The 14,425-nt window shown below is 40.0% G+C and overlaps 2 protein-coding genes across 3 annotated transcripts in view; both read right to left on the bottom strand.

The window, feature by feature from the left end:
• Fam172a (family with sequence similarity 172 member A) overlaps positions 1 to 14,425 on the bottom strand; it is a 361,350-nt gene that overhangs the window by 101,327 nt on the left and 245,598 nt on the right. The gene's annotated exons all lie outside the window — the stretch shown is intronic.
• On the bottom strand, positions 9,468 to 10,944 carry Pou5f2 (POU domain class 5, transcription factor 2). The gene has a single exon (XM_021208357.2). It carries the CDS (start codon positions 10,807 to 10,809, stop codon positions 9,820 to 9,822), a length of 990 nt encoding a protein of 329 aa, XP_021064016.1. The 5' UTR covers positions 10,810 to 10,944; the 3' UTR covers positions 9,468 to 9,819.

The following is a 14,425-nucleotide window of genomic DNA, read 5'->3' as shown; positions in this document are numbered from 1 at the left end:
TTCCTGGAACTCAGTCTGTAGACCAGGATGTCCTCGAACTCAGAAATCTGCCTGCCTCTGCCTCCCGAGTGCTGGAATTAAAGGCGTGTGGAATTAAATGCTCCCACGCCCGGCTTATAATCACGTTTTTATAATAGTTTATTTTTGAAATTATAATATAATCAAACCATTTCCCCTGCTTTTCTTCCTTTCAACTCCTCCTATGCTCCCCCTTTTTTATTTTCTTTAATTGCTGATATACTGTGTGTGTGTGTCCGTGAGCACGTGTGTCCCCACTGAAACCCCCTCCCCTCCTATGAAGCTCATCAGGACCCTGTATTAGTTCACTGTGCTCTACCACTGCGCTGCATTCCCCGTGCTTTAGTATTTTCCCTACATCAACATACTTTCTTATTTGCTTATTTCTAAGTTAAAAGCAAACAAATTTAATCTAGTTTTGTGTGTTATACATACCTTTTTCTAATATATAAGAAAAATTACAATACACACTACAGTTCACTCATTAACTACTTGTGCTTTGTGTATAAAATGTGGAAAGGATTCTGCTCAAGGGTAGAAACAATTACTCACCCCAGTAATTTCTTGTACTTAGCTAAGAATTAATGTGCTTAAAATATTTAAATGTCAATGTGTTCATAGAGGTAGGATTATTAGAAAAAGCTATTTTATTTGGAGTTGTAAGGCTTGATAATTGCCACCTTAAACATTAGTTATTGTGATATGTCTCTGATAACTTTATAAACAGCAAAAAACCCATAGGTTTAAAAAAAAAGCAAAAGCTGTAACATAAAATATCAGGACACCTGAGACTAAAGTAGTAATCTAAAAAGTTAAAAGAAAAAAATATTTCCTTTTGAATCTTTCTCAGCAGAATAAACCAGCTGCCTATTGCTTAAAAAGAAAAAAAAAAAAAAAGGATTTTATGTTTCCTTGATAGAAACTAAAGAAATCGTCCTACATGAATGCCTTTAATGGGGGAAAAACATGACAGAAGTTACCTTTGCTTATGTGTTGGTGACGCAAGTGAGATGAGGTAGAAGAGAGTGAACTGCAGTGCAGGGACGCGAAAGTCATTCTCTGAGATTCTTATGTGCATTTGAGCTGACTGTGAACGTACACCAAAGCCACTGCTAAGCAATACAATGAAATAGCCCATAAAAGTGGAATATTTACTGTGTATTAGAATTTCTTATACAGTACCTGATTTAACAGTTAGATTTTAAGTATTGCTCTTATAATTCTTGTTAAACAGGTACAGTAATACGTCAAATTTTATAGGGTAACAAAATGGCAACTTCACTGAATTCTAAGGGTTGTAAGACAATAACAAACAGTATGACAATAACAACCTTACAGCAAAGGGTTGAAAATCTGTAGACATTTGTATTAAGGCCTTTAAGATGAATTAGCCATTCCCAAAGTCATCTCACTAGATAGGACCGAGGAACTTGGCATGTTACCAACAAATTACAAGAGAGCAACACCTTGGGGTTAGAGAGCACTGGTGACTTCAACAACTCTCACCAGCACAGGCACCAGATTAACCTGCAGGGTAGGACGCCCTACAACCCTAACCTGCTAATACCTCTAGATTTTTAAGAGTGACCCCTACTCTGCTCTCTCATATTAGTCGTTAATCACACTAATTACGGCTTAGCAGTGTTGTTGGTACCAGTTTCCTCTACCCCAAGAGATAGGCAGAGAAATGTTATCTGCTGTGCGTGTTAGGAACACTTACCTCCAGCTTTGAAAGAGTCTTTTATAGACATCAAAGGACAGACACTAAAAGCAATATGTGTTTGTGAATTCTATAAAGCTTTTCATAAAGGATGTTGTAAAGGAATGAACAGAAACTTCTGTAACTGGATCTTTAGAATGCTTTGTAAAAATCTATTATATTAGACCTTTTATGCTTATATTCAACAAAAAGTGGCTTGTGATTGTGACCATAAGGAACATGTTTTACTTTAAATTTGTTAGCTAAGTGATCTATCCAAAATTTATGATTTTTAGAAAGGATAATGAAATTTCTACCATGATCTTAAAGAACTATTTTAAGCCGAACATTTTTATTAATGTTAACCTAAGATTATATGGAGGTGGGCATAGGATTCCAAAGCCCGTGAAGATTCAAATACCATCTGTGATGCTGCCGCAAATTTTAAACAAGGCATTTAATCAGAACAGTAACATACCACAGAGATTTATAATCAGAGAGCCATAACTGAATTATCAGGATTAATATGACTAGCTTCACATATAGGAACTGTAGGGTCTCAACATCTTGATGGTTTTACTTTGAATGAACTCTATAAAATTTCTACTAAGTTAAAAATAGCTTAGTATCAAAAATATAAAAACTATGAAAAGACAGATAAAAAATAGAGAGCTGGAATGAAGACATAAGCTAAGAACGACAGTGTTTATGAGTTTCTCAACTGTGCGAAGAAGGGTTTCTCTGGCTCCGGGGCCTGCTTTTGGGACTCTGCTCCTCATGTTTGGTTGCAATGTCCAACTTTGATATGATAGTTTTTGTTTCATCTTATTATTCTTTTATCCTATCATCTTTGGTTGTTATTTCTTAGAAGTCTGTTTTTTTTTTTTTTCCTAATGAGAGACAGAAAGGGAGAGTAGTAGAGTGAGCAAAACCTACTATAACCAGGGGATATGTTGTGAGAAAAGAACCTACTATAACCAGGAGATATGTTATGAGAAAAGAACCTACTATAACCAGGAGATATGTTGTGAGAAAAGAGCCTGTCATTCAATAAAAGAAAGAGAAAAAGAAACAAAGTAACTTAAGGATGCTCAGGTAAATATGGTAATGAAAACCTGATTTTATAAAATATGCACATTAAGGAATGATGTCTAACATCCAAAGAAGAAACTTTTATATTTTTAAATCAAATATAATATTCTTATAAGATGTTCACTAACAAGAATCTGATCCAGGTGAGTCCCTGGGAAATGAGGACCTGTTCATCTTGTTAAATACAAGACAACTGCCAATCTCAAGACTTGTCATCACCTCACTGACCCTTAAGGAAACAATGTCTCAAATTAAGTTTATGGCATTCCCTTTACTATCACACTGGTTGCTAGATGCATCAAATTTTGGCCAATTAAAATAGTCTTGCAATCTATAAAAATTGGTATTTTATAATAGTTTGCCTTTCAGCATATCTAGGAAGTTTTTTTCATTGTGAGAGCCATAATGACATGTCATAGGGTGCCATTACATAGTATTACTGTATATAAAACTGTGAGGGAACACTGACCAGCTACTTATTGTCTCTGAAGACAGAAGAGGATAAATAGTAGCTGTTTTTTTTTTTTTAACCTTTCTTGACTGATTTGATTACTATGTCTTTCAAAGTGATATAACACAGACTACAAAACTTCTAATATAGCAAAATGATTTGAGAAATAATACTAAAATATCAGAATTAGAAAAAAAGAACTAAAAGAAGACAATGATAAAATTCCATATTTTAAAATCACATATAAAATAATTTATGAGTAATAAGATAGACTATGGATATTTTTGAGTTAAGAGGCCAGCCTGGTACACGTAGTGAGTTCCAAGACACTCAGAGTCTACCTAGTTAGAGTCTGTCTTGAAGCCCACTTAGAGCTCTCACAAAAGATGTATTTATGTATGAGACTTAGGGATTGCTTTTAGTGAGGCATAGTAACAAATAAAATGAAAGATACACAGAGCTTGAAAGTTCCAGAAAAAAAATGTCAAGTTAATCAGTACAGTCTTATTATCTACTAAAGGATGGATACCAGGGACATTTCCTGGGATATGTGCAGGGTAGATCAGTTGTCTAGAAGTCACAAGGCCCTGGGTTTGATCAACATTACCACAAAGACAAAAATGAATGAGGGAGAAATCATGTCAAGGAACATGATGGCATGCAGGCAGACATGGTGCTAGAGAAGGAGTTGAGAGTCCTAATCTTGATTGACAGGCATCAAGAAAAGAACTATGCACCACTGATCCTGGGTTTGAGCATCTGAGACCTGAAATTGAAAGCCCGGCCCCAGAGATGGAATTTCTTCATCAAGGCCACACCTACTCCAACAAAGCTACACCTCCTAATGGTGCCACTCCATATGGACCAACAGGACCATTTTTATTCAAACCTGCATACCACAGAGAAGGCTTACACAGCAATCTGTCTGTGCTTTGTTTGGTTTTGTTTTGTCTGCTCTGGTTTGCTTTTCTGTCTCTTTTAGTCCCCCCACTTACCTGTTGGTTAGTCAAATATTCACAATGACTATTTCGCACTGAGTTCCAGGCTTATATTTTTGCAGAGCTAAGTTGTACATTCCTCTAAAACGAGTCACTTGGTAGTTATCCCTGACCTCTGGATTCCTTTCTCTGACTCAACATGAACACTCCCTGTCAATTTTTTTTTTTTTTTTTTTTTTTTGCCCGTTAGGTATTTGATCACTGAAGAACAAGTAGAGAGAGGCAATGTTAAGGTTTATTTGAATGTGAGAAAGAACAGATGTTAGGGGCCAGAGAAAACTTGCTAAGAAATGGCCAAAACTGTTTGATCTATAACAGTTTGGAGGACCTTCACATCTGTGTGGGGCTGGGTATTTTTACTTTGCTTGCCATGTTCTAGGATATTACCAATGGCATATATAACATTTTGTCTGATACATTTAAAATTAATAATTATATGCATAGGTATTAAGAATAATGTGAGAAATCAAATCATTACTTATATATAGTTTTAAACTTTAAGATCTATGGGAAATAACATAAAATATGTATAGTCAGATAACACAGTAATATATAAACACATGTCAGTGAATAGGACAGGTATATTTTTACAGTGAATCTCAGAATGTCTTTGTGATATTCCACCAAGCAAATGATGCATTACTATCATCACTAAAATAATGAGTGAAGATCTAGACTTGCCTCTTAGTGGGAAGTGATATTTAATTAATATATGGTTTATTTAAGTAGTAGCATCACTGGATCAAGTGTGAGAAAATATTTAAATCACAAATTCAAGTCCCTTCTGTTTGTAAGACATCCACATGGCATATAAGTGTTGTCAAAGAATGTTCATCAAATAAATTGTTTACTGACTAATGTAGGAACTCAGTTTAAAAATTAAAATGATACCATTTTTAAATGGATTGTACCATTATCTGGAACCCCAAATAAAAAGAATAAGACGCTTTCACTTTTCATGAAAAAGCCACACTTCAGTTACCCAGATGCCCCGTGAGAGAAGGATGTGGTTCATTTACACAATGGAATACTACTCAGCTATTAAGAACGAGGACATCCTGAGTTTTGCAGGCAAATGGATGGAACTAGAAAATATCATCTTGAGTGAGGCAACTCATACCCAAAAGGACTGTATATTATGACTCATTAATAAGTAGATATTAGCCCCCCTCCAAATAAAGGTACAAAATTCCCAAGATACAATCCACAGAACTCAAAAAGGTCAACAAACTGAAGAGCCCAAGTGAGGATGCCTTAGTCCCACTTGGGAGAGAGAAGAAAGCAATCACAAGTGGGGAGAGAGGGAGGGAGGGACCTGGGAGGAAAAGTGGACAGGTGGGAGGGGGGAGAGGGGAACCTGATTTGGTATTGGGTGAGGGAAAAGGACTGAAGCCCTGAGGGCCAGCACAAAGAATGGAAACAGGCAACCTCAGGAAATAACAGGTTGGGGGGACACCCTGGAGTACACTAGAGACCTGGGAGGTGAGAGACTCTCAGGACTCAAAGGGAGGGACCTTAGATGAAATGCCCTACAGTAGGGAGAGGGAATTTATAGAGTCCATCTCAACAGGAAGACAGGCTATCTAGTGAAGGGTGGGGTTGACATTCCATAGTCACATCTCTGATACATAATTGTTCCTGTCTGAATGAATGACAGGGATGGAAATGGAGAGGAGCCTGAGGAAAAGAAGGTTCAGAGACTGGCCCAAAGTGGGATCCAGCTCAAGGGGAGGCCCCAAGGCCTGACACTATCACTGAGGCTATGGAGCACTCATGCTTTTTGGGGGACCTAGCATGACTGCCCCCCCAAAAGACCCAACAAGCAGCTGAAATAATCAGAGGCAAATATTTGGATCCAACCAATGGACAGAAGCAGCTGACCCCTGAGGTTGAAATAGGGAAGGCTGAAAGAAGCTGAGGAGAGGGGAGATCCTTTAGGAGGACCAGCAGTCTTAATTAATCTGGACTCCAAGAGATTTCTCAGACACTGGACCACCAGCTGATATGAGGCCCCCAACACACATATAGTAGAGGACTTCCAGGTCTGTGTTCATTCAGAGATGATGCACCTAACCTTCAAGAGACTGGAGGCTCCAGGGAGTTTAGAGGTCAGGTGGGGTGGGGGGTGGGGGCAGGAGGGTAGGGAGGAGGTCTAGGATATGGAGCAGTTGGAGGGTGGTTTGGGCAAGGGAGGCAGAGAATGCAATATAAAGTGTAAAAACAATTTAATAAAAAAGTGCTTTATAATGAGAAATTACTATTTTAGAGCCAAAAATGACTGGGGCAATTCTGGAACATTAAATTTCTTACAGGTTTTTCTCAAATATTGTTCAAACATATATAAGCTGACAAATGTAAGCTACCACATAAACAGACTGAAAAACATAAGCCGCATGACCATCTCATTAGATGCAGAAAAAACTTCTGACAAACATTCCTTCACGATAAAATCCTGCAGGGACTAGGGAGACAAGGGCTACACCTCAAATACTGAAGGGAATATACAGTATGCCTAGAGATGACAGCCTCTCAAAAAAGGAGAAACACAAAGCATTTCCTCTAAAGTCAGAACTAGACAGGATGTACACTCTCTCCATACCTAGTCAGTATAGTACTTGTCATCTTAGCTTAAGCAATAAGACAAGCAATGTATACAAATAGGAGAAGGCAAAGTCAAAATATCTTTCTTTACAGACAATATAATTTTACACATAAAACACCCTAAAACGCCATCAGAAAACTTCTATACATGGTAAACACTTCCAGCAAAGTTAAAGACTTGTATGGTTAAAACCTTTAACATACTAGGGAAATAAAGAAGTTTTAAGAAAATGGAAATATCTCCCATGCTCATGGATTGGTAGGATTAATATTGTGAAAATAGCCATCCTACCAATATCAATCTATAGATCAAAAGAATACAATTTAAGACCTCTACAAACGTGTACACATTTAATGGACACCTGATATTTGAGAAAGAAGCCAGAAATTCATACTCCTCAAATTGGATTGATGAATGTAGAAGAATGAAAACATACCCATATTTATTACTCTGTACAAAACTAAACTTCAAATAGATCAAAGACCTCAGTATAAGACCAAATACACAGAATTTAATACAAGAGAAAGTGGGGGGGTAGTTTTGAACTTATTAAATAGTATAGGTGATAAGAACTATTATTCAATAAACGGGGGCTCATGAAACCAAAAAGCTTCTGTATGGCAAAATACACTGTCATTTGAACAAAGCAGCAGATTACAGAGTAAGAATTTTCTTTTTTTTAAACCAACTACATACCTGATATAGGGCTAATATATAACATATATAAAGAAGTAACAAACTGGACATTAAGAGAACAAATAATCCTGTTAAAATGATGTATAGATCTAAAGAGAGGACTCCTAAAAGAGGAATCTCAAATGACTGAGAATCACTTAAAGAAATGTTCAACATTCTTGGTCATCAGGGAAATTCAAGTCAAACTACATTGAGATTTCATATTCATCCTGAGTGAGGTAACCCAGTCACAAAAGAACATACATGGTATGCACTTATGGATATTAGGCAACAAGTTCAGAATAACCACAATACAACTTAAGGAGAAGGAAGACCAAAGTGTGGGCGTTTCTATCCCATTTAGAAGGGGGAACAAAATAGTCATGGGAGGTAGGGGGTGAGAGGGACTTGGGAGGAAGAGAGGAGGAGGAGGGGAAAACGGTGGCAGGATCAGGTGTGGGAGGAGATGGGTGTGGAGTGGGGGATGTTCAGAGAGTCAGGTAATTGGACAGAGGTATGTAGCAATGGGAGATGGGGAACTGGGGATAGCCACCAAAAAGTCCCAGATGCCAGGAAAGCAAGAGGCTCCCAGGACCCAACGGGGATGACATTATCTGAAATACTCAACAAAGGGGAGAGAGATCCTGCAGAGAATGTATCCAGAGGTTAGGTAAGGCCTCTTGTTGAAGGATGGGCCACCCATCCTCCTAAAAATTTAACCCAGAATTGCTCCTGTCTAAAGGAAATACAGCAGAGACTGAAGGAAAGGTCATCCAGAGACTGCCCCAACTGGTGATCCATCCTATATGCAGACACCAAACCCAGTCACTATTGCTGATGCCAAGAAGTGAATGCTGACAGGAGCCTGGCATAGCTGTCCCCTGAGAGGCTCTGCCATAATACAGATGTGGATGCTCACAACCAACCATTAGACTGAGCACGGGGACACCAATGGAGGAGTTAGGGGAAGGATTGAAGGGTTTTGCAACCCCAAAGGAAGAACAACATTATCAACCAACCAGACCTCCCAGAGCTTTGGTTGATGGGACTAAACCACCAACCAAAGAATACACATGGAGGGACGCATGGCCCTAGCTGCATATATAGTAGAGGATGGTCTTATCAATGGGATGGGAGGCTCTTGGTCCTGTGAAGGCTCAATGCCCCAGCACAGGGGAATGCTAGGGCGCTGAGGTGGAGGTGGGTGGGAAGATGGGTGGGTGAGCCTCCTCATAAAAGCAGGGGGGAGAGGAAATGGGACAGGGGATGTGTGGAGGGGAAACTGGGAAGGGGAGAGTAACATTTAAAATATAAATAAAAAAATAACCAATAAAAAATTAAATAGCAAGAGTGAGACTGTAAAGGGAAATACTTACACGCATATCTGCTAAATGTAAGTAAATGTTACTTAATGGAAATTAAAAATGTTACAAGAAAAAAAGATTTTAACATTTTCTGTCTGACTCAGGTATAAAACCAGTCCTGGAACTGCAGAACAAAGGGTCATGATGTAGTTTTTCAGAGTTCTGCTTTTGACTCTGCAGAGGCATCACACATAGACACCAGAAAACAAAACAAGAAAATATCATGTAAACAATAGTGAAAAGAATAGTGAAAAGAACCAGAAGGAACTAGGAAAAGGCCATGAACAAAAATAAAAACCAAAGTTAACTTGGAAAACAAATTCCTAAATGTAATAATGGGTATCCTTGAAAATAACCTTGATAAATCCTTTGGAATACCGATGAATGAAAAAGAAGGAAAGCAGAAGCTGCTGCATGTAGTTACCCTTGAGCAACACTCCCTAGCCCCAAGCAGGTTAGCAACTGAGCAGAACCTGAAAAGGTCAGTTCTGGGGCCTTCCCGAGGAGTAACTGTTACCCTGGATTTTGTGTTTGTACAAACTTCTGCTTTTTTTTTTTTCCAAGACAGGGTTCTGCTTGTTTTTAATAAACACTAGTACAGTAGTTTTATGTGACTTGTGTTTCTAATTTTATACTGTGTTTATAAAGAAACTGTGTTTCCTGATAACAATAAGGAACAATGGACACCTTTAATTAATAATAAAAAGAGAAACAAAACATTATAGCCATAAATATATTGCAATGCCAACACTGGGGACAAACAAAGGTAAAAACAAAAGTGATGTGATGCGCTTTAACTTCCCTCCCAAGCCTTCTGTAAACAATTCCCACCCACACCCACTAAGTCAGAGAACTGAACACTAACCCTGAAACAAAACCCCCTTCTCTCTATTCTCTCATTGCCCTGCAGGGTAGGCCCCTCAGCTTGACAGCCTGGGGAGGCCCAGAGTGGTGGTTGGGGCAGACAAAAGGGCTCCTCGTACAGGAAATGGGGTAGAGGAGTACAGGGGTACAAGACACGATCCCTCATAGTGGGGGAAATCAAAATGGAGCCCTGGTGCCAAGGGAAAGCACACTGGTGGACCTGGGAAAGGAGGCCCAGTTGGCCCCACATTCTCCCTCCGGGAGGTATCATTGATTGGCCAACTGCCCATCTGGCTCCGGTTAGAAAACCACACTTGGACCAGGTCCTTCTGCAGCCGGAGGCGCCCAGCAATATAGCTGATTTGCTGGGGCGTGGGCTCTGGACACTGCAAGAATAGTTTTTCCAGATTGCTCCCAAGGCGTCTCTCTCTGCTTGCACGTCTCCGCTTCCGGGCCTGCTGCAGGATCATCTCCATTCTACATATGCCCAGAAGGTTCTTCTCATCTACTTCCTCTAACCACATTTTCAGCAGGGGTCGCAGCTTCCACATGTTGGCAAGGCTGAGCTGCTGGGCCTCGAAGCGGCATATGGTCGTCTGGCTGAGAACCTTCCCAAACATAGCTCCCACAGCGAATCCCACATCGGCCTGTGAGTACCCCAGGGTCATCCTCTTCTGTCTCAGTTCCTTGGCTAGCTGCTCCATCTCTTTCTGTATGGCTGAAACGTCCTCTGGCAGTGCCAAATTTGGCATGTACCTCAAGGCGATGTAGGGTCCTGGGCAGGTATCCTCAGAGGAACTCTGGGACCAGGCCCTTGCCTCACAAGCTCTGTAGGGTGCTATCCCACCTCGGAATTCGTAAGGTGAGGGGCTCAGAGGCACTCCCCATACCTCATGGCCTGGATAGATGCCTGGACCCATACCTGGCCGCACCATTAACCTGCTCATGGCTGCCTGGCTGCTCAACCATGTTGGGGTGTCAACTTCCAGGCTACCACCACTATTGCCCAGGAGAGGGAAGACGTTTGAAGACCTGCGCCCGGCCATGGGGTGGATGGGACCCCCAGCAGGAGTCTGGTAGGAACTGATAGCTCTCGAGGCTTCTGAACAGCCACTAGCCTCGCCCTCGAGCCCCGCCCCCCAGTGGGCGGAGACAACATTGCAATCAAGACCCTGGAACAAAGTGTGTTTGAAAGCTGGGGCTTGGAGACTGAGGTAACTTATTCAGTGCTCAGGTTTGAAAACACGGAACCTCCTCTCTTGACTGTTGTTTTCAACTCTCAACTACCTGGATCTTATCCTTGACTGAGACGCAAGCATTGACTTTCAGCTCTCAAAAACTCAGGTGTCCCCTTTCTTCCACTCACACCCTTTGAACCACTATCTTGGCTTCATGAACACCAATTAGCCATCTATATTTCAAGCATCGTTGACAGTACCTGTTCATCCATTTCTATGATCGCCATCTCTATAATCTTCATGGTAACAGTACATCCTGTGTATACCCTGTGCATTTCTGTAGACACGCATTCCAACCCAGCCTCCCACGCCAAGCTTCCTCACTCAGTAGAAAGCAAACTCTGTCATCTTTTGCTCCCTGGAGACATGATTTCTGGTCTGACATGACCTGCTGTTGTGCACTGAGAATGACCCTTGCACTACCGACTAAGCAACACAAAGCTTTTCTATCCAAGGCCTCTCTCCCTCCAGATATACAAAGATCTTATTAAGTCTTTCTACCATGCCCCTAGCTCAGGCTTACAGCTCTAGGCCCTAAGTAGGGAAAATGAAGAAAAGAAAGATCTAACATCAGGTCCAAAGCTTCTAAAGAAGATGATGAAGTGACTGGAAGATCTTAGCCTCATGCATTATAATTCTTTAAGACAACTACAATACAGCTCTGTCTCTCCCAGTGTCTAAAGAAATCGGTCTTCTTGCCTTCCAGCTACCAAATCCAAAGGATCATAAAATTCTACATTCTACTAATGTTCTCTGCAGTATCTGCAAGAACAAATATTATTTTTGTTCTTTCTTTTTTTAAAACTGTATGTGCGAGTATCAACCAAATATCTTCTGACTGGCTTTCTGACATCTGTATTTCTGCTGGACCAAATTACACTAGTGTTGTGCCTCTTCTCCAGAGGCCACAGGGTTGGCTCATGACATTACCATCACTCAGATACCAGCTGATCTTCAGTTTTCTCTTATCAATGAGGCACCAGCCCCTGTACACTAGACCTTGCTGTCTCGGCCATGCCTTCCCCTACATATTTAACGTAGGCCACAGGATCTTCTGCTTCTCTCTCAGGTTCATCTTTCATAGTGCTGTTATAGATAACCTTCCAAAATCATATAGAAGCAATCCAAACCTAATCAAAAATAACCACAGAAAATCTAGTCATATCACTTCACTCTTCAAACCTCTTCCAAAGTCAGCCCCAACTCGCTCCCTCCCCGCACCCCATGCTTCTCTCAGCAGACATTGAGGGATGCTCACAGAGCTTTAAACTAACTGATTCAGCCTCACTATACATTCTCCCCAATCTTAATTCGTGGTCAAGAAGAAAATCAGTTGTTTTTTTCCTAAATATCATTTGTGCCCTATGTGCCCCTGTTCCTGCTTGAAATGATTTCCTTGCATCTTTGTCTCATTACTGTTTCTGAGGGTGCTCAGACAGCCCCATGAGAAAAGGAACCTCTCATCACTCTTTGCAAACTACAGTCCTTGTAACTCTGTTTTCCCCTCTCACATATTTTACTTTGTGCTTAGCATGTACTGCTATCTAATAAATATTTGTCTATATGCCTACCGTTTCTTTACTGCTGTGTACTGCTGTGTCTACAGTGTCTACGTAGTTTATCTGGCACACACAAAAAAACTCAGAATAAAAGAGGCATGCTGCACTTCCTGTCACCTATGAGACTCAGGGTAGAGATCCCCTCATGGAGACCCTCCCTTCCCCAGGCAGAAAAGAGGTCTGTATTGCTTCTGTAGCATTCCTCCCATATTTAATCATTATTTTTTTCATCATTGGAGTAGATAGCAACAAATCTTTTATGTCTCGGTCTCTTCAATTTAAGGACATTCATGAAAGAGTCAGTATGTCTAGAACATGAGAGAACCCTGACTAATAATCTTTTTGCTGACTGGTGGATAGTATGCTGCTAATAAAGTAAAGTAATGCCAATGAAACAAGAAGCTTGACCCTAGGAGCTTCTCGTCTTCCATCTGTTAGATTACAACGAGGAACTTGTCAGAGAACCCTCTCTTGATGAGGGGAGTACCTTGAGGAGAAATCAGACTCAAAATTACAGAAATTGAAATTGTGGATATGGCCTTGAAGGTGTAAATCAGCAAATCTACTGCCATATCTGCAGGCTGAGTATCTGATTTTATCTGAAGATTATCGATTTATACAATAAGTATAGGTTAAAGATAGGATCCTTGTCTCACTCACTGTGAGATCCCTGGCACCAGAATTATACCTGACACATGGTACAAAGAGAAGATATGTTTATTATTTATTCATTTATTTTTGTGTTGCTAGGAAAATAAATGATAAATAAATGAACCAACCTCCTCGGCACAGTGCTGAAAAGACTTCCAGTTTGCCTCAGATTGGATGACAGCTTCTAAAACACAGCTTACAATGTAAGGAATTCCATTAAAGAATAACTGTACTGAAACTATTATTTCCACATATATATGTATGCTCCCCCAACCCATAACTCACAAAGCAACCAATGTCTGCTAAGGTGGAACACAAAGAGAGATAAAAGAGAGACAGGGCAATTATATATTAAGATCTGCATAGAAAAAATGTCTCACTAGCAGAGAGAAAAGATTCATTAGTTGTTTAAAAACAATAGCTGAATAGAAACATTTCAGTGAATTGGAAAAAAACCTGATGAGTTCAAATGAATTTGAACTAAGCTTTAATATATTACACAAATTAAAACAGAGTGGCTAAAAACATTAAATTAAAAAATGAGGATATATTAGCTTGACGGGTTTTAAAATGAAGTTGGGTGTTCTCAATTAAGGCTTTCTTTCTACTCAGTTACTCTCATTTGCCAATGAGCACATATCCTGTTTTTTGCAGGTGGGGTAGAGGGGAGAGACTACAAAGTGAAACTGAACTTGTGGACCTAAGATTTTGGTATCGATTTAAATGTTTAATGCACCATGGTAGTAGTGTGATCAGAGGGAATAAGAAGGAACATAGTCGGCATAACAGATCAGAAGAAGCAGCAGATGGAAATGCCCCAGACAACAGTACTGCATGGACCATAGAGCTTGAAAGTCAAAACTGTCACCTTCAGCAAATGTGAAACCCTTCCTAAGTGACTGGTCTATAATGGAAGAACCAGGTCATGTTTATCCATAGGAATCACAGAGAAAGGACACGAAGCATAGGTTTCTAGGTATTTAGCATCTGAAAAAGGGAGAAGAGAAGCTAAATTGATAGACACCCAGTTCAGCCACACCTATCCAAGGAAACTTACTAGACTTTGGAACTAAGGGTGTGCTCTGAAACAGATGCTTTAAGTAGAAATATAAATGCATTTGAATTTGGATTTCTATGACGATTTGTATTTTTTAAAACAATAACTCTTCTGGGCATATACCAAGAAGATCTTCCAACTGGTAATAAGGACACAT

This window comes from Mus pahari, chromosome 11 (genome assembly GCF_900095145.1).
Source record: "Mus pahari chromosome 11, PAHARI_EIJ_v1.1, whole genome shotgun sequence".
In the NCBI taxonomy this organism is placed as follows: domain Eukaryota; kingdom Metazoa; phylum Chordata; class Mammalia; order Rodentia; family Muridae; genus Mus; species Mus pahari.
Note: the sequence above shows the minus strand (reverse complement) of the source record. Positions and strands in the feature narration are given on the sequence as shown.

What these genes read in the sequence shown, in the direction of transcription:
- Pou5f2 (XM_021208357.2), bottom strand. Translation starts at nt 10,809, where the DNA reads ATGGCCGGGCGCAGGTCTTCAAACGTCTTCCCTCTCCTGGGCAATAGT.